General features: G+C 40.1%; 1 protein-coding gene across 4 annotated transcripts in view; it reads right to left on the reverse strand.

Annotated features, from left to right (window-relative positions):
• LOC147656836 (protein muscleblind-like) overlaps positions 1-25,299 on the reverse strand; it is a 229,588-nt gene that overhangs the window by 67,408 nt on the left and 136,881 nt on the right. Inside the window, exon 4 of one of the 4 annotated variants that reach the window (XM_086913474.1) lies at positions 3,128-3,157. The exons of the other annotated variants lie outside the window; for them this stretch is intronic. Coding sequence (XP_086769600.1) covers positions 3,143-3,157 — 15 coding nt within the window. The 3' untranslated portion in view covers positions 3,128-3,142. Of the gene's footprint in view, positions 1-3,127; positions 3,158-25,299 lie in introns of those variants that run through there. 4 annotated transcript variants of the gene reach the window in all.

Below are 25,299 nucleotides of genomic sequence, written 5' to 3' on the forward strand. Positions count from 1 at the left end.
CAGGCGCGAAATTAAGGTTAATACGAGCCTAAGTGGGTTATTCGTCGACGAGATCGAAAGTAGCGATGGAATCGAGCGTGTCGCGAGCGCGAACAAAAATATCGACGAATTAAATTCGAGAAAAGATTTTTGGATCCAAACGCGAAAACAATAAATTTTTCAGATGTTACGTATGGTATAAATATCGAATAATTAAATAGTATAACAAAATAAATGTATAAAGGAAATAATTGGACGCGATAAAAATAGTTGAGAAATTCTAGTCTTGTTATATCAATTCTTTCCCCTTAACTATAATAATCGTATACCAATGAACATACAATTCTAATATAATTATTCCAAAATTTATTACAAGAACTCAAACGTGTCTTTCCTGACAAGATATTCGCTCTTCAAATCTATTTTATAATTAATTTACCAACTGTAACCACTTTAAAAACAGAAGACAGATCAAAAGTGAAGCTCAAGTTATAGCACATCGATGCGTGGATTCTTACATTCTTACATCTCCTTTTCCCGAATCGTGTTCATCATCGTCGGTCTCGAGGCGATTCGACAAAGGTTCGCAGGCATGCAAAATTACAAAAGGGGATTCGAATCGACTTGGAATCCCCCTTCGGGGACCCGAAGCCGGGGAACGGAAGCGGAGGAGCTGTCGGAGCGCGGTCTTTAAGCGGTGGAACTGTTTTAAAAACTAGGGGCGGAGGAAGTTTTATTCCCTCGGTGTCTTGAACTTGTTGAACCATCCCGGTGAACTTAGTTTATTGAAAACTATTTGCTGTTGCCGTTTCCAATTCGCGAGTTAAGGGAAAGTCGCGAAACGAGAAATTACACGAGCCACGTGCGGGCTGAGAAGGAATTTGTAGAGAGATGGACACGATCTTCGAGATCGTTATTTTGTTGGGGGATCGTGTTTTCAGAGGAGGACGAATTACGTTGAATTTCACAGTTCAGCAGGGGAAGTGACTCCTTTTTCTTCAACTTCCAAAGATAGATCTTGATCGAGGAAATTTTGAATTAAATTTGGATTACTCGAGAAACTGGTTGAATCGAAGTAAAAGATTCTTAAATTTCTGATGAATTCGAAATAATTACGCTTGAAAAATTGGAAATTAGAGAAAAGGGGGAGGGAAAAAATAATTTTTTCCCGAAGAGAATTAAATTTTTAGGAAAAGTAAGTGAACGAGAAATTTCGATAATATCTTTTTTCTCCACGAATGTTGCGTTCTTTCTCTAAGAAGAAAATATAATAACTGAATTTTCCGACTCGTGTTTGTTGACGCGCTCGCGAAAATTATAATTCATACTTGAATTTTGCATTGTAAATTTCAAAAACCGTGCTTCAATGGGATTAAGATACGTTCCTTAATATAGATGCATATTCCACAAAATTCTGGGAAACGAGCCAGGGTGCTTTACTTTGCTAAGTTATTCGAAAGAAAACATTTAAAGTAGCGACCTTAATCTTGCAGACAGCGCGATACAAGCAACGCGAATCAGTCTGTGTGCCCCAGAAAAGGAAAGACTCTTTCAATTCTTTGCCACGTTTCTTGAGAATACGAGAATCCTCGTATCGCATACAATTTTTCTTCAACGACACGGCTACTAATAATAAATTCGAACGATATTTTTCTTAATCGATTCGATAATTTCTAAAAAATCCCCATAAATTGCGCACGATTTTTCTTAAATACACCTAATAACAGATTTTTTTAAAGATGATATAACTACACTATAATAACAAATCATCAACGAGCAATCATTCGAGCGAATGAAAAAAAAAAAAAAAATTACAAAAATCCTAAAATTTTCCTCCAGAGAAACACTAACCCCCATTACTTCGATCGATAAAAACCGCTCGACATATAGCTCGTGTCCCTATACATACATATACGTATTCGACAATAGATATAGATTGGGGTGTAAATTCTCCGTGCAACGACATTTCAATCGAGCGAAGTGAAGATAAAAATGGAAAAAAAAAAAAAAGAAAGAAAAAGCAACAATCGCGTCATTAAACGTCGCGCAGCTTAATTTGAAAGGAGTGGAGGACAAGCGGCAGCAAAGGCGTCGAGGATCGCGGTAAACAATTTACATAGGCGCTCTCTAAACTAAACTGTAAAAATAAGTTGGACCGTCCTCCTCCTCCTCCTCCTCCTCCGATGAGGTTTGTAATAATGATAACGAAGTTAATTTCCCATGGCGGATCGTTAAAACTCGACCGACTGTCGAGCACGTCGCGGGCATCGCTTGTATAATTGGGGGAAAATTTTAAAAGCAAAAAAAAAAAAAAAAAAAAAAAACACGTTCGCCACTTTGTCGCTAACCGTTGAGATAACGATCGCGCGTGGGCAACAGTCCTCGCGGGGAGGAACTGCCACCCGTTTGTCACGGGACCCGAACCATCGAATTTTTCCAGATTAAAATCCGCTTTTGCCCGAGTGTCGCCTCGTTACCGAAAAAATCATCGCTGCTTTCGCAACGAAGAACGGGCGAAATTTGCCACGGAATTTTGATAAAAAAAAAAAAAAAAAAAAAAAAAAAAAAGAAAGAAACGATATATAGCGCGTTTCGAAAGCGTAAATCCACTCAATCGAGGATCACGAGAAAGAATCTGTGAATTTTTAATTTTAAAATCGTTCCAAAGGATTAAAGAAATTATCGATCGACACTCGATATTTCATCCAATTCGGTAATAGCACGTGCGAGCGAATAAAAAATCAATTACAAGACGCGACACCTCGTGGAAAAGTGGGATAAAATTGGATGCCTTTTTATTTATGAGCGTGGGGGGGGGGCAAGGTATTAGCCCACGGATATCGTTAAACAGAACAACCGTACGATCCATTACTCCTGCCGGCTTAAACTGTCGTTAACGACTTTTCGCGCGTTCCTCGCGTAACGTCGTTACACGAAAACCTCCCCTCTAAGTGGCTCGCGCCACCTTCCAAACCGACTTCTCTCTCCGATCTCTCTGCTTTCGTTTTTTTTTTTTTTTTTTTCCCTACTTTTTCCACTTTTATTTCTGCTTCCAGTTTTACCTGCTTTACCAGTGGAGGTAAATCGCCGCCACTTTTCCGCGTTAATTGCCGCATTATCGCGACCTGTTGTTGCGATCCCCATCCCACACACCTAGCGTGTATTATTTCGGACTTACCTGGAAACAGAAAGATAAGAATAGGTTAGATCGTTGAAATAACGCTGATAACGCGTTTCGTATGGTTGCGTTCGAACGATGAGGGAGGATTTTGTGTTGGACGTGGTTTCCGTCCGTTGATATAATATACACGGATAAGGTGAGAGATCAATGATGGAAAAATTAAGGTCGAGTCAATATTGAAGAAAGCTATTTCTCCCTTTCCCCCCATTTTTTTGGTTTGAACGTTAATTTGTGCGAATTTTTCAAAATAATTTCCTCGCGATCCGTGGAATTTTTCGAAGGTATTTCTTTCTATTCTTTAAAATTATTCGTTCCATCGAGTTATTAAATTTGGCAAGAAAAATTAAAGTCAACATTGAAGAAAGCTATTCCTTCCTTTTTCTGCTCGTACGTTAATTTATGCGAGTTTTTCAAAATAATTTCCGTGGTATCGATAAAAAAAGGAAAAAGAATTTTTCTATTATTAAATTTGGCAAAGATTTGGCCGATCGGCCGCTGCGAACGATTAATCAAATCGAATCTCGCTCTCGATTTCATTCCAATCCTTAACGAACGTCCGAGAATAACGCGTTGTTTAAAAATAGTGGCCGAACTTCAAGACGACCGCGATGTTCGTACGCGCGATCTGCGTCAGGTTTCCGGCAGATGTTTCTACCGATTTCGACGAAATTCTCGATCGAGGGGGAATCTTCGCTTGAAAATTTCCCACGAAAATTTCTATTTTCGTGGAACGGAACGACATTTAAACGATATTTCCGGTCGAAACATTGAAAGTTTGCGAATCAACCGCACATTGAGATCTCGCGACTCGCGGGACACAAGGAGGTTGGCAGATATGTATATATATATATATACGAGTTCGACTCGTTGCAGCAATTTGCCTCGTTAGCAGAAATTGGTCTAATTTCAATTTGTGGCAATTCGAAAATAACCATCGCGTTCTAGATATTCGGTGCAGAATTTATTCGTTATTAAAATGAAAGGAGGGAAACTTTCTCGATGGAAAATGCGATATTAAGAAACTTGGATTCACTTTGTTCAATAATTAATATACGATGATAACAATATTTACAACAATCGTATCATATGTACATATTTTCAATTCAATCCTCGGAGATATAATATTATAATTATTGGTGATAAATTTCGACGTGGACGACGAATTTTCGTTATATTCAATGTTTCACTTTTTAATTCGATTTCCAATATTTGAATTTTACGATGTGTATTTTATCCTTTCATTTATCCCCCCCCCTCTCTCCTTCTCTTAATTATTCGCATACCAAAACTTTATCAAAATTTTATTCCCGATTGACCTCATGTATATAAATATATTATCGTCTAGTTGAATAATTTCATTCGTTTTTTTTCTTTTAGAAAAAAAAAAAAAAAATTTCAACACGAATAAAACATTTTAATACTCGAATCGGAAAAGCTCGCGCGATAACTCGAGAGAAGAGATATATATATATTCATAGTTTTCGTCAAATATAACGGATATTAAACGCAGTCAAGCTTGTTAATCCTTGATGAACCGAGTAAAGAAATACAAGTACATTAATACAATAATATATCCGCGTTTTATTCAATTTATATGTAATTTCCAGATAATTTTATCGAACAATACACGTATATTTATTCCCATCGAAAAATTAAACGACTCTACTATTTTCTACACCGATTCGCAATTTATCGCAAAAGTTTCAAGAGCGATATAAAAATAATCGTGGACGATTCTTACGTTGTTAAACCATTCTCCATCCACCAATTCATACGTTACGAAATACATTTCTGCGGATAATAAATTCCGCAGCTATTCTAAAATCAGCTAGGAGGATAATGCTCACGGTCTACTTTATACATCGGTACAAACGTGTTTCCGATTAAAAATAACTTGAACTTCGATACGGAACAGTAGTAGTAGTAATAGCGGTTGAATATTATCTATCTGGTTGAATCGTTGAAGATACGTATATACACATCTCTCGTAATAGTAATAAATCTGTAAGATATCGAAACGACGATATGTGCCAGACATTACGCTCTATAATTGTAACAGAGATAGAAAATAGGATGGAAGGGGGATCGAATTTTAAAGTAAGAGGAAATACCGTGTCGCGTAATGAAAAATCAATATTGGTTATTCAATTTCTTTTCAAACGGATTGTGAACGAGATACGAACAAAAGGGAAGAGAGGATCGCGATTCACCACCGTGTACTCGCATTTTATTAAGTTTCTCATCCTATTATGCCCGACTCTCAGTTATGTGGTCGCGGCCGATGCATCTCTATTTTCCTCGAAAGTTCACGGTCCAAAAGTCGGCCAACACTGAGAATATCTCTTCCCTCGGGTTTCGAATTCGCGGTATAAAATCGCGGGTTATTAATGTCGCGTTCTAATTTCAACGAAGGGAGGATGGAACGGTTTCGAGGAGAGAAACCGTTATTCGAGGGATGCGAGCGGAAAACGAATCGGCCAAGAATGGTTAAATACGATCGAAAGATAATGAAAATTTCGAAGAATAATGAACGAATTGTAACGTTTTCAACGGATTATATTTATTTTCGATCGTAATCATCATTGGTTTCGGAGAAGCATAAAATTCACTCGAGAAGAATATTACTGGAGAATCGTTGGAGAAATTTTTATTGTTACTAAATTAAAAAAGAAGAGGAGGGGAGAGGGAATTTCTTAGAATGCAAATTTCCTTCGAGCACGGTTCAACAGTTCGACCGACTAATCACGCAAGAAACCGATAATTGGGTGGAATAAAAGAGTCGGATAGTCTCCTCCAGTAGAGAAAAATGTGGACGACGAAATCGCATGGAATTAAGACGCAGGGGACGGTTAAACGAGCAGAACTGGTAAACAACGGATGCCAATCTTCTTAATACAATAGCTATCGAAAATCAATATCGTCGAAAAGATTGCGCCCCAAAGAAGGAGAGGAAGAAGTCTCAAGAAAACAACGAAATATCAAACTTGTTTACTTACACCAATCCCTCTTCAAAAAAATATATTGTATAAAAATTTAAAAAACAAAAATCTTCGTTTCAATGAAATTTTCCGCTAAAAAAAAAAAAAAAAAAAAAAGAAAGAAAAAGAAGAAGAAGAAGAAGAAAAGGAAAGGAGAGAAAAAAAAGATTGAAGTATATCGGGGAAATTCGTGCGGTATCGTGGGATGCGGCGGTGAATGGTTTCCGGTTTGATAATCGGGGGCGAAATGACACGGAAACGGTTGTTCTCCAAACGAATCGTGCACCTATCGTCCCCCTCCCTCTGTCCGGTGCTTCGTGCTCCGATGCGCCTGCTCAATGCCGACAATAATTTGAAAAGGGAGGTAAAGTTCTTTTGAATCGGGGATCGAGGAATCCGGAGCGAGCAGTACTTCTTCGATTATCGTTTTTGCCGGGCGAACAAAACGGGGCATTCCCGGGATAACTAGAGCGATCGAGTTAATACGAGGCGTGGAGGAAAGGGGTGAGAGAGAGAGAGAGAGAGAGAGAGCGTGCGCGTGTGTGTGACTGTCCCCGGTGCCGTTTAATGGAAGGAACGGATGCTGTTCGTGTTTTTCCGCCCGGACATTCTGCGATCGATGTTGATGAGAAACGTGGATGAATGGGCATTTTTGCCGTGTTTGCGTTGCGTAAAAAAAACAATTAATTACGGGGAGAATAATAAATAATGTTTTTCGCCTGGCAAATCGAATGGAACGATGATAGGCAAATTTTTCGAAAATTCGATAAATCGGTGAACCGATCCATTCGTCAAACCTAAAAAAAAGTCCGCTCGCTCGACTGGAAATATTCTTCTCGCTCGCCAAAACTTCGTTCGAATCCGTAGGTAAGTTCAATAAAGAAAAAAAAAAAAAAAAGAAAGAAAAAAGAAAAAAAATCTTTTCATCGAATCCAAAGCTAAAAGTCCCGCGTCTCAACTTGATATAAAAAATTCTCCGTTGTGCGCGTAAAAAAATTCATCGTACGGTCCTTCTCTTGGACGATAGAGAAATACGGTGCTATCAACGTTGTCCCAGACGCAGTGGTATCGTTTCGTTTAATAGAATCGTTATACGGCGTAAGTACGGCGTATATAATAACGGTCGATCTCGTCCCCTACTCCTTGTGCGTGTGCAACATTCGTAGAAACGATATTCTTTTCATCGTAGAACGGCGTCGCGGAGGTGGACCGTGAAAACGCAGCGGGGAACGGCAAACAGGCCGCAAACGACGTCCTTACGAGTATCTCCGTAGCCTCTCCTCGAAACGTTACGCTGCCGTGGGCAAATTTACCATGCAAATTAGCAGATGTATTTCTGCGGCCCGAGTCACCGTCCACCGGCGAAAATACCGTCGAAAGATCGCGGCAAAAAACTCGTTCCGCGGCTCGAACGGAAACGTCCGGCTTGCGGCAAGAATAATTACGTAATCACGGGCGAAACGTCGGGGTAAAAAGTGGCCGCCAACATCCGACTTTAATCCAAAGGTTTTTGTTCCTTGCGCGGACGAGCCGCGTCCGAAGACGCGTGGTGTACACATCGCCGGGACGAAGAAAAATTGAAGGGGAAGGGAAGGGAGGATGGGAGAAATAACCGGGCAGCCGGTGTTTTTCGTGCGGGAGGAGGGAAGGGGGAAAAAAAAAAGAGCAACGCTTAAATATACGAGCTATTCTCACCATTCCTTCCTTTATACGCGCTATATCCTTATTTCCTACTTTTCTTAAACACGGAATGAGTTTCGGTGTTATATCCGCGACGGTGTTATTATTAAATCATCGAAAAAGAAAAAAAGAGAGGGGAAGAATAACTGTTGTTCCTATCCTACTATTGCGCCGCGATCAAATATCGTAAGATCCGGCAACGATCGGTCACGATCGGCCAGACTCGGGCCCGATCGGCTACGATCGGTTCCGTTCGGCCACGGCCGAGCAGAACTCGGATACGGAACTCGGGAGAAAGGTTTGGCGAGTTGAGAAGCGAGGACGATACAAATTCGAAATTACAGGGCCGGGCGGAAAATGCCGAAGATAATATGGAAAAGAGAAGCTTAAAAAGTAATTACCGTTGAAGAGGGCGCGGTGGTTAAAAATTGGCGTACATAAAAAGTTTTCTAATTTCGGGAGCCAAGGACGGAGGCGAGAACGCGCGGAAGCGAAAGGGAGAAGGGGAAAGAGAGAGAGAGAGAGAGAGGAAAGCGGAGGAAGCGAATAGATGGAGCGATGGAAGGAAGGGCTCGACGCCACGTTTACGCGCCACTCGAATAGACGAGTGTGGGATGAGATCCGTTCGAATAATTTAATATACGAATATTTCACGGCTACTCGAAATCGTACGAGCGGGCTTCGAGTATTCCGGTATTGTGTTATTAGTCGCCTACGGAAATATCCGCGCGCGCCTTCACTATTTGAATAATGCACGGAAGCTTCTATTGTTGGTCGTTGTATTTTTTGCTATTCTTCCGTTGCGGCGAAGACGGTTTCGTCTTTCAAACAGGGAATCAACAGGATGGATCCGCTCGGAGGAAAAATTTGTATGGAAATGGGCATGGAAAGGCCAAGGGGTTACGATTTGCGAATGTGGAGTACTGTACTGTACCGTTGGCCACGAGAAAGTATTCTACGAGAAATTGTATATCGGTAAAGAAGAGGAAGGAAAAAGGAACTCGATATAAATTTTATGGAATACACGTGTTAACCTATATCTCGTAAGAGATAAATACGACGAAGCGAAAATTCTCTCCGTGAATCCGTAGCGAAGTTAATTACCCTATTTTCGTACATATTCCGAACAATTTGGAAAATATTTAACAGCTCTCGATAATAGGCACCGTCACTCGTCGAAAAGTTACGTTGAAATATTTAAAAATTCGAAAATTTTAATCTCATCTCTCCGATATTTCGCCCGGATAGATAGATAGATAGATAGATAGATAGATAGATACCCGGTTCGAAGAGATTCCCAATTTAATACCGGCGAAAATTAAACGAGATAAATCCTTCGTCTCCGTCCCCGCGCCATATAAATTCGCCAAACTCGCCCCGTATTTCACGAAACGAAGCAGAAATAATTACCAATCGCTTAATCCAATCCGAGAAACGTTCCTTATCGAATCGATTTGTCCCCCTCCCTTCTCTCTCTCTCTCTCTCTCTCTCGAGGCGCGACAAAAATTTTCATCCAAGAGACGGATGTCCCTTGGATTGGAAAAGTGATGGCTTGGTACCGGCGACGCTCGCGCTTAACGGGTCGCATTTAACGAACACGCAATATCGGCCCATTAACCTAATTAGGTATATGGTATCAGAGGTATTGCAATAGTATACGTGTGTGTGTGTGTGTGTATATATATATATATATATATATAATAATATATATATATATATATATATGCACCGACAGACCGGCGCCAGTTGATGGTCGAGCGCACGCAACCCCCTGGCACAGCGCATTTCGAGTTCTAGTTTTTAAAGGCGGGAGGGGGATTTATGTCTGACCACGCTCGTGTGTTCCACTTGAAATTTTTTGCGCCCAGATTTTCGTAGGAAAAACGGGGAAAATTCACCCAGGGGAGCCGTAACTCTCCAACGTTCTGGATTCTTTTCAACGTTTAATATCACAACCTCTTATTTCCCTTCGCATTTCTCTTTATTTCCTTTTCGCGTTTCGCTCTGCTTTTTCTTTCCTTTCTTTTCAATTTGTTCGGTACACGCGCTTCTTCTGGAGGGGGGGGAATCAAACGCACGACGAGGACGATGAATTCTCGTTCGATGTCGAACACCGCACGGCGATAATGCAATGAAAATTTCGTTTTATTCTTCGCGTTACTTCTCGTTTCGTTCCCGAAATTAGGTTCCTCTTTCGAAATTGAATTGTGAAACTGCCGAAAGCTTTTAATTCTCTGTCACGCCACCTGTGAAACTCCGTTTTACCTTTATACACGCGCACAAGTTCTTCATTCGAAAATATATACCCGATTTAAATACCCGTGCAAATCCCTGGGATTTTATCATTGTCGCCATTTCGAAAAGAAAGTTATGCGAGAAACTCTGACGAGGCGAAGGTTTCTTCACGACACAGGTCGCCCGAACGAATTGCAAAACGGCGATCCCATTAAGCGAACCGAATTTAAATCGTATTTCTATAACTCGTCGACGTATCGATACCCTCTTTAACGATAATTGGGGGAGCGTGGAGTAAGTTTGGCGGAAGAGGAGTAAGTAGGTATTTTCAGCGAGCCGCGATAGATCGCAAGAAATTTATTGTCCGCGGATCGTATAGCGCAATTACCGCAATTTGAACGACCGATAGTTGTCGAAGCCAGCGGAGAAGTTTGAAAGAGTTGGAACGAGCTCGATGGAAAGGAACGTACTCGCTATTGAATGCGACCGTTTTAAAAATGGAAGTTGGTGGTTGCATGCCGGATAACACGATCCAGGGTAATGGCTAATTTCAAATCGTCCGATTAAATGGATGGATATTATTCGTATTCGAACGTTTTATATGATAATAAATTGGGGGAAAAGGAGAAAGAATATAAACAAAATTTGCGAGTGGAGTTTAAAAATAACGTACAACGCTAAAAAAATGTAGAATATCTTCTCTAATTTTCTTATTAATTACGTTAGAATTTAATTACTCTTTAAATACTTAAATTTTACAGAACCTCGAGAAAGATCGTTGCTTTGACGGTGTTCATTGAAAGAAATGTCTCTAATTCTTCTTACTCCTCTACTAATTGTCACTAGACTCCCTAGTCTCGTTCGATTCCTCCTCGCCACGAGGGATCCGTTTGTTTCCCTTCCTCCTTTTCATTTCATCGGGGCCATTTTTCAAAACGTCTGGTTGCCAAAGTAAAAATCTGGCTGGGTGATCCCGCGATCGTGGAAAATGGTCACGAGCGAGCCATAGGTTTCGGGATACGCCACACGCCCTTAAACACGCCGTCTACGAAATGACGTGGCGTGGCTGGCGTCTGCCTGAATATCCACCATACGTGACGGAGAATGGAGGCGCGTGCATCACGAGGGAAGTAATAATAATGCGTTCCACACCTTGCTTCGATGAAAAGTGGGGATTTACCACGAGTCGGATCGATGACGGTGGCACGAACGATAGATCGTGAATCAAACTTAATTAATCATCGTAACAATGATTCAATTATCGATTCTGTCACCTTCTTGTATTCTATATCAGATATACTTACAAGAATTGATAAAGAAATAGTTAAATAGAAGAGAAAGGGGTAATAGCTTTATGCAATACGATTTTAATTTATACATCTTGGTTGTTGAAATATTCATTTTCGTGATAATTCGTACGCGAAACGATGTAAAAATACGGCGAGGAATCAGCCAGGATCACTAAGAGTAGAATCGAAATGAGATTTGAAGATTTTCGATCATTGAATTGTTGGGAAAACGAATGACGGAATAATCGAATGCTCGTTGCCATTTTTAAAGATATTTTAAGCAATTCTCGAAATTCACTTGATCGTACACCGCGATGAATTAAACCTGTGTCAAATCGCGCTCGTTCCGGAGCGATCCCATTCACAAGAATATCCAACGTAAGGAGAAAAGGAATCTACCGGTCGGACCGGTGAATAGAGCTTCCAGCGTTGTATCAATCGGGCTATCCAGTTGAACGAGGATAGTTTTACAGCTTTTACAACGGGGACAATAGGAGCCAAGACATCAGAGGGATAGAAATTCAAAGTAATACGAACGCTAAAACGTGAAAGTTCCTGACTTTGAAAAAAAAAAAAAAAAAAAAAAAGAAGAAGAAGAAGAAGAAAAAGAAGGGAAAAAAATGTGGGATGAAAAGAAATCGACCGATCGGATTTGCTGGACGTGAATTCTTTGTCTCCTGGATCTGACTCTCCTTCCCCTCCCCCTCCCCCTCCCCGTGATTCAGGTCGTCGATGAATTCTCTCTCTCTCTCTCTCTCTCTCTCTTCCTTCTCCTCTTTTTATGAATCTAACGTTCCTATTTTAAACGTCCACAGATCCTTTCCGCACGTACACGCATGAGAGCTGCTCTTGGGATTAAATGGCCATGCAACTTAAAATATTGAATTCGAGACAAAAAAAAGAAAAAGGGAAAAAAATTGGAATTTTAATCTTGATCATTTCAATCCAACAGTTGGTCGTAGAAGCAACCAAGCTTTTTCGCCAGGTTCGTTCGTTCGCTTTTTAATTCTTGCATCCCTTAAGTGCAAAAAATTGTCGAAACACTCGGGGGAAGTGAATATGAAATTCCTGCTATTTTTCCGACTTTCTCGCGTGTAATGGAAATACGATATCGCTCGTTGCAGGGAGGAGGGAGGAAGGAAAAAAAAAAAAAAAAAGAGGAGAAATTAAATAAAACGAAAAGTTAAAACCGCGTTTAATTTCACCTGTCTCCGATCTTACTTTGCGTAAAAAGTGATTAGAAATGTACGATCCCCCGTGTTTCGGCAATTTTCACCGGGAAATTTTAACAAAAAACGACACGGGAAGTTGTGTAACGCATTATTTTGGAATTTAACGAAATTTCAAAACGATGAAATAAATTATAGAAACAATAAAACGAGCGATCATGCGTTCCTTATTATTACATAATTGAGAATGTTTTGATTGAAAAATTAATAAATTGAAAATCAACGAGAATGAAATCGTCAAAAATACATTTTCATAAATACGAGAATCGCGAGGAAACATGGATCCGTTTCAAAATTACAATTCAAACCCAACGTGACAAAAAAGAGGGGTAGAAAAACGTCTTAAACCCTTAAACTCGAATTCCCACCGATTTCCTCGTCAAATTTCCTCTCGATTCCTCCAAATCTCGTCCAATTATCCTTCCCTTAAAGCCACACGAACCCCCCGCGACACTGGGCGCAATATATAATTCCACGCCAGGGAAGAAAACCAGAGAAAGAAGGAGGAAAAGAGTCGTAACACGGATCTCTCTCTCTCTCTCTCTCTATATATATATATACACACCGTAGCATGAATTATGAAACAACGTGTTTAATGACGCGCCGGATCCAGCCCGCTGTAAATTTTCCACGAGGGGTTGAAGGGTTTTAAACCCTCTCACGGCCGGCCTTCTAGCATTGTCATTCCTCTCGTACGACTCTCATTCCTCCTGTCCCGCCGCCTCGAACCCTTCATTCACTTTCCCCGCACGTTCCTCCCCCCTCCGGCACACATTTTTCAGTTATTAGATACTCATTCCTAATTTTCCACGGTCCTCCCTCGTTTATTTTCCCGTTTCCTCGTTTCCTATTGTACGCTGGCTGGAAAGGGAGGAGGGGAGAGAGAGAGAGAGAAAGGAGTCGATTTCTGTTCTTCCACCAACTTTTCGTGCGAATCTGCTGGTGTCGATTCTCGCCCCGAAAGCCATGCGCGATGACTCGAGTGAGTCGCGCGTAGTTCGAGTACCTTTGAGTACCTTTCGAATATTTGAAGGCAAAAAAAGGCAGATTTCTCTTTTTTTCCTCCTCTCCTTATTACACTCTTTCGCTTAATTTCCATCGATATATTTTCTCGGATATATTCGATGATAACAACTTGCTAATTCAATCTTTTCGTTCTCGTTTACCTTAGGAAGGAAAAATTTCTTTAGGAAGTTGGAATAAATATACACGATTTTTATTACCCTTCTCCCGATTCCTCTCTGTACACGTATATATATATATATCTGTGGCAAGGAGAGATCCGGGGCGATAATTAAAATCGTATTAAAATCGTAATGAACCGCACGGAAGGCAAGCCTTTTTTGTCCCGGATTTTTCTATTAAAACGAAATACGATTTAAAGAGTATTGAGGATTTAATTAATGGGATGAACGGCCGAGACAAAGGTATTCAAACCGAAGGGATGAAAGGGGGAGGGATCGTATTAAGCGGGCCTCCTTCCGATCGGTTTATCGCCGGTGTATAATATTTTCTATTCAAAGGCTCGAAAAGGGGATCCGACAATGCGAAGTCCGACGAGTTGTATATCCGCGGAAAAGTCGGGCAAGCTTGGAGGGCAATAATGGAGGATTTCGTTAAAGGGTAAATCTCGAACGATGTTGTCTTTTGAAATTTGTACAGCGTGTATATTTCACGTCCACTGTTCGACATTCCTTTCGAAATTGTTGGTCAAATTCGAAAATTTCTGCTCGTATCGTTTTTTTTCTCGAGGAACGGATTATCGTATCGAGCATGAATGTTGTAAGAATAAAATTGTTACGAAAAGGATTCGAGTAATCGATATTCGTATTAAAAAAATTCCATTCGTCCGAAAATTTCTGCCTGTATTTGTTTCTTCTCGAGGCTGAAATCCTGATTCCTCCTCTTTTCTCGAGATTAATACAAACGTTCCATTATAAACTTATATAACTTTGTTACAAAATGATTCTTTCTTTCTTTATTACTATAACGATCTCTTTCCAAAAACAGTGTGTCGGATCCTTGGAAAATTTACACTCGAAAATATTCGACTTTCGTCGCTACCCGAAAGCGAAAGTTTTTTTAAAACTTTCTCGTACGTGTCTCTATCGAGGGAATAACGAAAGGGTGGGAGGGAAGCGAGTTTAGGGCAGAAGGTGTCGCCGGTGGGCCGGGCTAACGACTTCCTGATGAGGCAACGTAAACCGCAACTTCTTCGTAATAGACTCTCCTGTCCCCCGATATCGTCCTTAAAGTGGCTTGGCTGGAAGGGAGGGCTCGCCTTCAACGTTACACCAACCTTGTCACGGCTATCGGGGATATCGGCGCAATTTGTACCTCCTCTCCTTCCACCCTTGCTCGTTCGAGATACCGTGAATACCCACAGTGTCCGCCAAAAGTTTGAGCGTTCGTATCGCGAGTAATTTTCTCCGATTAATAGCGTTAGAGTCAAAAGTCAAAATTTTTTCAACATTTCTCGCGGATAAAACGTACGCCGGTCGACACTTTTCTCGAGATTCTTTGCGCAGAGGTTGTTGTTGAAAATGTAGAATTTTGCTTGATATGGATAGAAAAACGTATCGCGATATCGATACTTTTTCTTTGAGATTCTTTGTACAAAGAAAATGTAGAATTTTTGTCGATAAGATGAGAAGATTTATTATGAAACACGTATGATGATCGATACTTTTTCTAAAATTCTTTGCGTAAGTTGAAAATGAGATAATTGATTTTATTTTATTAGAAATTTTTGTGCGTGCATTTGAGAGAAAAAGTGTCTTTATATTTATAACAGTAGAATATTAAAAATATATATATATATATAAAATTTAAGACACGGTGAATTATTAAGTTTGGATTCAGACGTAAAATACGAATTAAACGTATCGAAACCAACGTACGTACACTTTAACTTAGAGCGAAGAATTAATTTCTAGAGATTCAAAATTTAAACGAGAATTGCGTTTATTAAAAGAAAATTTCCAAATATCTTTTGGAACAATGATCGAGAATAATCAATGTGTGTGAAAAAAGAAATAAGTCTCTCCTCTCAAACGGAGTTAATTTCATCCAATTGTAGCAGAGCAGAAGCAGCGAGTTTGAAATTTCGGCACGTAAGAAACCGCTCTTAAAAAAAAAAAGAACGCGCCGGTTCTTCCACTTAACCCTGCAGTCAGCCGCCCAATTGAATATTTTACGACTTTATCTCGTTAAGTGTCTTCTCCGTGGTCTGGTAAACGTGGACGTTCACGAGAAGTTACCGCTGCCCACGAGGTTACGCCCCATTTTTCTTCTTTCCCCTCCCTTTTTTTTTTTTTTTTTTTTACTTCTTCTCTCGAACGAGAAGTGCGCACACCGACGCGTTTAAAAACCGCGAAAACGATAGCCGACCTCCGCATTCGAACTTTTATTCATAATACGAAGCAGAGTGTCGGTTTTCCAGCCACTTGTACACCGCGAAATTGAAATTATTCGGCTTGTTTAATTCGGAAACTTTAATTTCGCTCCGATGAGAGAGAGAGAGAGAGAGAGAGAGAGGGGAAAGCAGGAAGCATTTCGCGCGATAAATAAATCGGTCGTCTCGCGAATTTCAACATTGTATCATTATTATTATTATTACTATTATTATTATTGTTGTTGTTCTTTATTTTTCGTACGATGGATTCAATCTCTCTCTTTGCGTGCAGAGTGGATAGACGAGATGGAAAAATCAAACGATGTTGGCAAACGATGATCCAGGCCTGTTTTTCGGCCGATCGGTGAATCGGTGTCGTTGAAACGAGAGCGGCCCAAGTCGAGTTTATCCTCTCGATCTTCGATCGAGAGAGCACAATCGGGCATCCTGTTTAAATACCAAAGTGGAGGGAGGGGGTCCAGAGAAGAGGAGGAGGAGGACGGATCGCCTCTGGGCGAAATGGATAGCTGGGGACGGATGGATGGAAAAGTTTCACCGACCAGGGACGAGCGACATTGAAAGAAAACTTTTCCAGGGCTTTGATCGGGCAAAGGTTTAAATGACTCCGTTACAGAATAGAACCACTGGAAGTAATTTATTGCGTTTATTGTATCCATCTCCCTCTTTTGTTTCGCCCGCTCGCCTTTACCCGATCGTTTATCGGCTAAAAATCCGTAGTAACGTTCCCTCCTCCTCCCTTCAACCTTGCTTTTCGTGCTCACCATTTGTTTATACGTGGATTTAAACATGGAACGGCCAATTTTTTTTTTTTTTTTTTTTTAGAAATTTGGAATTGAAAAATTAAATTTGGATTAAACGATCGACAGCAGCGTGTTCCGATGAGTATGAAACTTAAAATCAATAACGAGTTTATTCGTCTGCTCCGTCTATCCATGTTCACTGTTTGAAATTTATTAGATTTTTATCTGCGGGGATGAAAGTGATTCGCTATATGCATTCATTGAACCGAGGCAAGACAAAGATGAAATTCAGTTTCTAAGATGTCAAGCTTACTCGTACAACATACTGGTTATAATTCGATCGTTTAATCCAAGGATATTTTTAATCGCGTGTTTCTAAAGTAATCTCTGAATGAAGGCAAAAATTTGCGTAACATTATAAATCTTGTCATCTTTGATTGAAAACACTTATTGAAAACACGATTTAACAATCACATTATTTCTTCGACAATAATACAACAGATAAAGTCATACAACAGAACATATATGATTCTCATCAATAATTCTCAATGTATTCGATCGATTCCACGAAACGAAATATTTCTACGAAATTTGATACTCAGCCAAACGCTCCTCGTAAACACCTCGTAGAGATCACAACAATTTAACAACAAAGAGAAAGAGAGAGAGAATGTTACCACTTCGATACAGATTTAGAGGTAGAACGGACGCTTAAATGTTTCACCAGTTACATTCCGTGATCCGTGGTGCGAACAATATATTTCCACATATTTGCAACGCTCGTTAAACGCTTCTCGAAACACCGTAACAATTCACCGACAGAAAAATTCCACCGAGTCAAGGATTTTACGGATTTAGAATCAACTTGCACGAACGAACGTGCGTGTGTGTGCGTGTGTGTGTGAACCGTAATCAAGGCGCACCCAAGTGCTATCTTCGCGAAATGTCACGACTCGATGGCTTCCGTGCACACCGGTGTTCAACATCGATACAGATAACGAGCACAGACCCACCCAAACAGATTCTCCATCATCCATCATCGATCCGATTTCGAACGATCCTCCTGGTCAGTCGGTTCTGAAGGTTCCTTCGTGCACGACCTCTCTCTCTCTCTCTCTCGGTTTGACCGAGATATTCTTATCGCGAAGAACACGAAGGGAGAAGAAGTTTCGCTAGGAAATCAAGTCTAGAGGCGATACGGCCCCCAGAGGACGGAGCGCATCAAAGAGAACCAAATTTCCTGCCAAGTTTTATCGATGCAAATATCCTTTTTGATTCAGACCTGCTGGAAACGCGTCACGTCCGCCGCGTGGAAACAACGTTCGGCCATGGAAAAGCGCGTCGGGTCTCCAGAGAGACAGAGACTCCCCCTCTTTCTCTCCCCTCCGCCGATAACCGAATTTCGAATTCGCGACGAACGAATTTCGTTGAACTCGCTCGACCTTTTCTCTTAAACGACATCGTGTCGATTTTTTGATCGTGTATTATTAGAATCAGACCCGTTTGATGCGGTTTTGGAACGCTTTGGAGGCGGCCATTTTATTCTTTCTCTTCTCAGAGGGCGTTGCTTCCATGTACAAGAATTAGAATTATATTTGAGATGCTAATTCGTAGTGATCTGTGAAATATTCATCAAAGATTAAAATTAAAATATATCTGCAACAAGCATTCTTTTCTACTAAAATACAATTATAATTTATTATCGACATATCGGGTCACAAGGTTACGTACAAAATATTTTTGTAAGAAACTCGAACAACATTATCGTCTGTAAATGTTTCTTCGATACGAAACGGGGAAAAGTGGAGGATGATTCCCGATCACGTGAAGTAAAACGGATAAAATTGCAATTGTGGAAAATCGGCGATCTCCGTTTTACGGGGCATTATTCGTCTCAGAAGAGTCGGGCAAAGTTTTCACCGTTCAAACGGTGGGAAGTTTGGCAACGGAAGTCGCCCCGCCATCGAATTTATTCAGATTTCCACGCGGAAGGACGCGGATGCATTTATTGCGACTCGTTCGGGCTAATTCAGGGAAATCTTCTCAGACTTCTCTCTTCCTCCGCGACATCTTGCGGCCATTGAAACTAACTAGCGAGAGGGATTAAACGTTCGACATATTTAGGGATCCGTAGCAAAGCCTCGTGGATGATAATAATAAGCGGGGAGGGGGTGGTTGAAGACTCTTGCCGCCTTTCACGAGACGCGAAATCTTAATATCTAAAGTTAACTCGAAACTCGATTTCATTTCGTGGATAATAAAGTAACGGATATTCGAGTTACGTAAAATATAAGCAAGTTTAAATTACGTAAGTTCGATAAAGCTTAAGTGGGCTTAAAAGGGCTTTGTGAAAAGAGGAGGAGGAGGAGGGGAAAAAAAAAAAAAAACGAAAGTTTCGCGAATTTCCGCGTGCAAGGATTCGTTAAAAATTTTTTGGCATACTTTTTTTGAGTATTGTGAAATATCGTTCTTGGAGATAATTGCTGCGCAAATTTGTTATTTCATAGCAAGCATAATAAATTCAGTTCATGGGAATTTCAACGTATTTTTTTTTTTTTTTTTTTTGGAATCCGTTATCGCTTGTATCATTTGGTGAAATGCTTATCGATTTTCTTACGTGAATATAATAATCCGAGAATAATCTAAGCAGCGTTAAGGTGTGCATATGTATGTCGTATCGTACGTGCAGTGAACAAGAGGAAATCGTTAAGTCGCGCACAAGGTGTTAAGAAATCATCAAAAACTCATCAAGAAGCTGTGAAGAAAATGCTAAAGACATTTCGTGACATCGTATAAACACGTTCAAAAGAAGTTTTTAAACCAACAAATAATCCAACTTCTCGAACAAGTATATAGACAATGACAGTTTAGAGCATACTCAGATTAAAATAGGAATAATTTCAAGAATTCTTTTTTTAACTTTGGATAAAGTTAATTATCTCGAAACGAGGAAACTCAATTATTCATATTCCAAAAAAAAAAAAAAAAAAAATGGCAAGAAAAACAAAGTTATATCCCGATATTTCTTTCTCTTCAAAATAAAATCCTACACAATAAAAAAAGATTCGTTTTAAATTCATTTAACAATCGGAGACAACTCGAGAAGATTCATCTACTTAATCTTTCGAGTTATGTCTCGATCCATTACTCTCCACTGCGAAATTAAAACTTATTTATTGCATCGCAAATTATTACGTACTCTACATTTCTTTATTTATTCTCATCTCTTTTCCAATCCCAATTTCACATGGAACGAAATCTCACGAATGAAAACACATTGCTGGAAGAATCGAATTCTTCCTTTTGAACACGTGGACCGTTTCGAGTTTTGAATAATTGGCGTGGAGACTTCGTTCGTTCGAAACAGGTAGTTTTGGATACGACAGTTTGAAAAAGAAAAACTCAAAGAAAATCGATCCAAATCCCCTCCCTCCAAGAGGAAAGAATTCTAGGAGAAAAAGATAAACAAGGCAGACCGATAGCGAATATCCCTCAACGATCCCTCGGAAAAAGAGGATCTCCCTTACTCTCTCTCCCCCGTGCACGCTCGTAAAACGCTTCTTTCGGCAGCCGATGGTAGCACCTGAGAGAGCCGGCCAGCCGTCTCGTATTTCACTGTCGCGAGTCAAAACTCACGACTCGGTTCAAGTGAAATAATGCACGTTCTGAGGTTATTTATGAGAACGCCTGGGAAGCAATGGCGTTGCCAGTGCGCACGGTGAATTGTGGAGGTACGGTCGTCGGAGACGGAGAATTTGCTGGTGCGCCAAAAAAAAAAAGAAAAGAAAAGAAAAGAAAAAAGGAAAAAAAAAAGAAAGAAAGAACGAAGAAGAGGAGGAGGAGGAGTAACACGACAAAGACGACAAGCACGATGGCAGAAACTGCGACGAGCAGAAAGTCTTTACGCTTTCGAAGCACGACTTTTTCGCGTCTGAACGTTACAGTTTCCTACAGTGCCAATTCTCAACGACTATTGGATCTTATTCGTGACTCGAAAATACTGGCTGGCTACGCCATACGTCATTTTCTCATTATTTCCACTATTTTCCCACCTACGACGAGGAGCAGATATCTATTGCTTCTTTTAAATTAAGATGTAAGATTCTTGGAATGTTTTTGTTAATTATTAAATAATTAGTCTTACCGCTTATCACGGAGAGCGTGGTTAAACTTCTATCAAGGGGAATTTTGTTTTGCTTACCTGCAACAGAAACAGAAAAAAAAAAAATACGATTAATATACGGTTTTATTAAGACTTTCAAAAATAAATTATAAAATTGGATATATAAATTTGGGATAAATGGAAAGGAAATCGTTAGATCGATGGATAATATAATATAGTTGAAATATAGCCGAGGATTTATAGTTTCCGTAATTTTGAATAGCCAGCCAGAACAGAATTACATTTTCTTCGGAGTTTCAAATAAGTCCAATTTATACGTACGTGCCAAACGGCTATTAATAATGAGATAAGTGTAAATATTTGCGTATATCGAATCATGGCGCAAACATTATTGCTAAGAAAAAAACGACGTAGCGTAAAATCGTGTACGTGTCCGACAATTAAACAGAAACATACGATTTTCGTCCACGTCATTTAACACTTTTACAAATTGTTAATAAAAAAAAAAAAAGAAAAAGAGAAAAACGAAGAAATTGACACAGAAGTGAAAAAAAAAATTTTTTTCAATCTCAATATTTCCACTTTTCACTCGATTTTCCCCCAATTTCTTCTGTTTCATCCAATTATGCATCCTCAGAATTCCCATTGAAATACAATATTTTCAATGAAAAAAAAAAAAAAAAAGAAAGAAATCTTTCAATTCAGCCAGAATAATGAACTCATTTAAACCAAATCCTTGAAAAAATATTTTCAAACTACAATGTCTCTCCATAAAGAGAAAAGAAAAAAATCAAAAATTTCCGATGTTATTTAACCGACGTGTGATATTTTCACAACGATATCTCATAAAGATGTCAAAACGATTGATTTCCGTCGATCCTTTATCGAATGATGAAAAGAGAGATCGAATCGTAGAACATTCGTAGAAGGCGAGGAGCCGAGTTTCGCGATTACGCGATGGCTCCGTTTATAACGCGATCGCGTTCCTCCAGTTTTAAACAGAAGGAGGAGGATCGAAGGAGGACACAGAGGCGGGTATTGTCGTCTTTCACGTCTCACGAGCGCGGAACAAGATTCGATTCCGATTTAACAAATATTGTTTCGTGGCTCTGTTGCTAAAATTGACTCTTCCCTCCCCACGGGCGCGTCGGTTTACGGGCAGCCGTTGAACAGGAAGTGATTCGCAGCCTCCGGATAATCTAAACCGTTGAGTCGGAGAATAGAAGTTTTTCTGGTGTTTGGTAATTGGGAATTGATGCTCGATCGCGAAACGAGGATAAGTTGGTGGATATTCTTTCCTTTTCTTCTTCTTCTTCTTCTTCTTTTCGAGCTTGGAATCAAATCGATGGAATCTCTTCTAATTTCGTACGATTATTGGATTCATTATTTTTGAGATGAAACTTTTATTCTTTGAGATCGCATTTTTGTTTTTCGATATTGGAAAGTGTTTAATAATATCGCTGAATATCGAATATTTTTGGCAACACGTTGATTATTGGATACTGGCCTGTTTTGTATAATAATTTCACTCCCCCCCCCCCCCTCCCGGAATTTTTTCCCTTTGCCTTGATTTTTGTTTAATATTCGACTTAATAATAATATCGAATATCGAGATTACAGAGATTTCGAATATTTTGGGTATACATGGAATATTAATAGGGGACTTCAAGGATCGAACGAGGGAGACGCGAAGTTTTTTGTAGAACATCGTTAAAAGTTGAACATTAAAAAATTAGTTTAACAAATTTATGCAATTTTCTTAAACGACGAGTTATCTATTCGAAACTATCCAGGCATATTTTTGAACGGAATCGAGTGGTTTCCAGATCTCGGATGTATTTAGCTTCCCCCTAAGCTGATTTCAACTAGTTAGGTCTTAACTAATAGTTCTTCATTAAGATCAGGTTAAGGATCCATTATACTAAATTATGCCCGGATTAGATTTCATTAGATTAGGTTACGTATAAATTAGATTAGAACCTTCTTCTTCTTCTTCCTCCAACAATGGATTAAACCTCTTCGCGCCAAACCTTTTTATCCGAAGCTTCGATCGGCCGACTTGAAGAATGAAAGAAAAATCTATCTCGAAAAAAGGATCCTCGTATCACACTCTCTCCTCTCGAATAATCGCATATAAAAAAAAAAGAAATTGCACAAATCGATGAATAATCGTATGTCCCCTCGCGACAAAACAAACAAATACATCGATGTCCTCCCTTTTCGAACAAGGAAACTTGAAATCCAGAATTTTACCTTCCACCCCTGAAAAAAGGAAGAAACGAAACTACGAAATAAACGCGCAGCAAGATATTCCACGCCGACATTCATCATACGAACGAAAGAAAGAAAGAAAGAAAGAAAGAAACTCGTTGCTCAACTACCTCTCGCTATCCCAACGGCTATCCAATGACACCGATTCCCTCCCCCATAAAATGTCGCGAGGAGGAGAGTATCGAGCCGCGTGGTGGAGGAGGCGGTGTGGCAAACCGCGGATCCCCGGAAGGAGATCGATAATTTCGTAATCGCGTGTAGCGTTATTTACGAGGCGGCCCCCGAGGAGGATAATTCAAAAAAGCAGCCGGTCGCCCGGCGGCGATAAATATTCCGGTGAAAAATTTTCCCGGCTGATTTATCGCCGTTTACCCCGCTCCACTGCTCCCTTCTTCGGGAAGAAAGTGGAACGGCGATGAAAACGGATCCGTCGAAACACGGATCGGCCAAGTTTGGAAGATTTGATTGCCCGCCAGCGTATGTACTCGTCGAATCTCGAGGGATTCTTTTTTGGAGAGACAAGCATTCGTGACGTTGAAGGAAAATTCGATCGATTGATAATGATCTTGAGAGATGATCATTGCAAGATTTGATTATCCACGACGAGCTATTTATTCGTTCGCTTTCTATCCACGTGGAATCTCGAGATAAAGGATGTTTGGAGATTTTTACGATTGGATATAAGCATGGATGATAATGGACGTTGAATAATGGAAAATTCGATTAATAATAATTTTGAGAGACGATCGATTCGAGGATTTGATTATCCATTATGGAATCTCGAGATAAAGGAGACAAGATCATCGAGAGATTTTCATTTTTACGATTGGATATAAATTCGAGTAATAATAATTTTGAGAGTCGATCATTGGAGGATTTGATTATCCATTATGGAATCTCGAGATAAAGGATGTTTGGAGAAAAGATCATCGAGAGATTTTCATTTTTACGATTGGATATAAATTCGAGTAATAATAATTTTGAGAGACGATCATTGGAGGATTTGATTATCCATTATGGAATCTCGAGATAAAGGATGTTTGGAGAAAAGATCATCGAGAGATTTTCATTTTTTACGATTGGATGTAAGCATCGTGATAACGGACGTTGAAAATTCGATCGATCAATAACAATCTTTCCCGCAATTTGGATCTCCTTCTTCAAAAGTCGATCAACCGACGAGTAGGAGGAGTCGAAACGCGTTTAATCCGGTCATAAGATCGCATTTTCGCGGGCAACTTTTCGTGTAATCCGCGGCCACCGTCGTGTCTCACGTACAACACGGGAGCCCGCATACAAAATAAAATAAGTGTCGATACGAAATCGCTGTGGGGATGGGTAGCGGCTGTGTGTTGTAAGAAGGGGAGGTGTGAAAACGAGGTGGATAGTCGGTAAGCCAGCGGGTAAACTGCTCCGGGCGCGAGTCCAACGACGCCTGCCGCACTCGATAAGGGACGTTTACATACGTCTTAAGAACGTCGTTGCTTTAACGTGCGTACGTTTACACGGAATCGTGTCTACATCGCGACCACTCTCATATATTGATCGATGCATTCGCGGTAGATCTCTTTATGATCGATAAAACTATCCTCTGCACCTTGTTTCCTTAATCGTTCCTTCGATCGTGTTTCCATCGTTTTCTATGGATAGACTTTAGCTAGATTTCTAATACCTTTGTTCGTACTTGATTCGTCGTGTCGTGCAAGTGTTCCGAACTCCAAAAGTTGAGCGGTAATCATTTCGAGCGATTTTTATTCACTGCTCGAATAATAATAACGATCCAATACCGATTTCATTCGGTCGAATCATCAGCTCAAAAGGTATCTTTTACCCAAAACGGACAACCCACAGAGTCTGATGAAACCACATCGCATGCACAACACCCACGATCCAACGAAGCCAATGATCCGAACGACGTATTCCAACCCGTGAAAGTATCATCGTTCGCGATTTACGAGTCGAGGTTTCGTTAATATCCACCGATTTTTAAAATATCGCGAGAAAGAAAAAGAAGAAGAAAACGAAGCGAATGCGGTTACGAGATTGCATCGTTAAAGGTGGTTGATTTTAATTTCACGGGGCGCGAGTCGTTCGGTTACGGGGACGAGCACGAACGAATCTAAACTGGTCCGGCCACGTTGCGCGACGAAATTCGGTGCGCTGCTAGATTTGTACGTG

Source organism: Apis florea, unplaced genomic scaffold (assembly GCF_048593485.1).
Source record: "Apis florea isolate Af1SG1 unplaced genomic scaffold, ASM4859348v1 contig_3496_pilon, whole genome shotgun sequence".
NCBI lineage: Eukaryota > Metazoa > Arthropoda > Insecta > Hymenoptera > Apidae > Apis > Apis florea.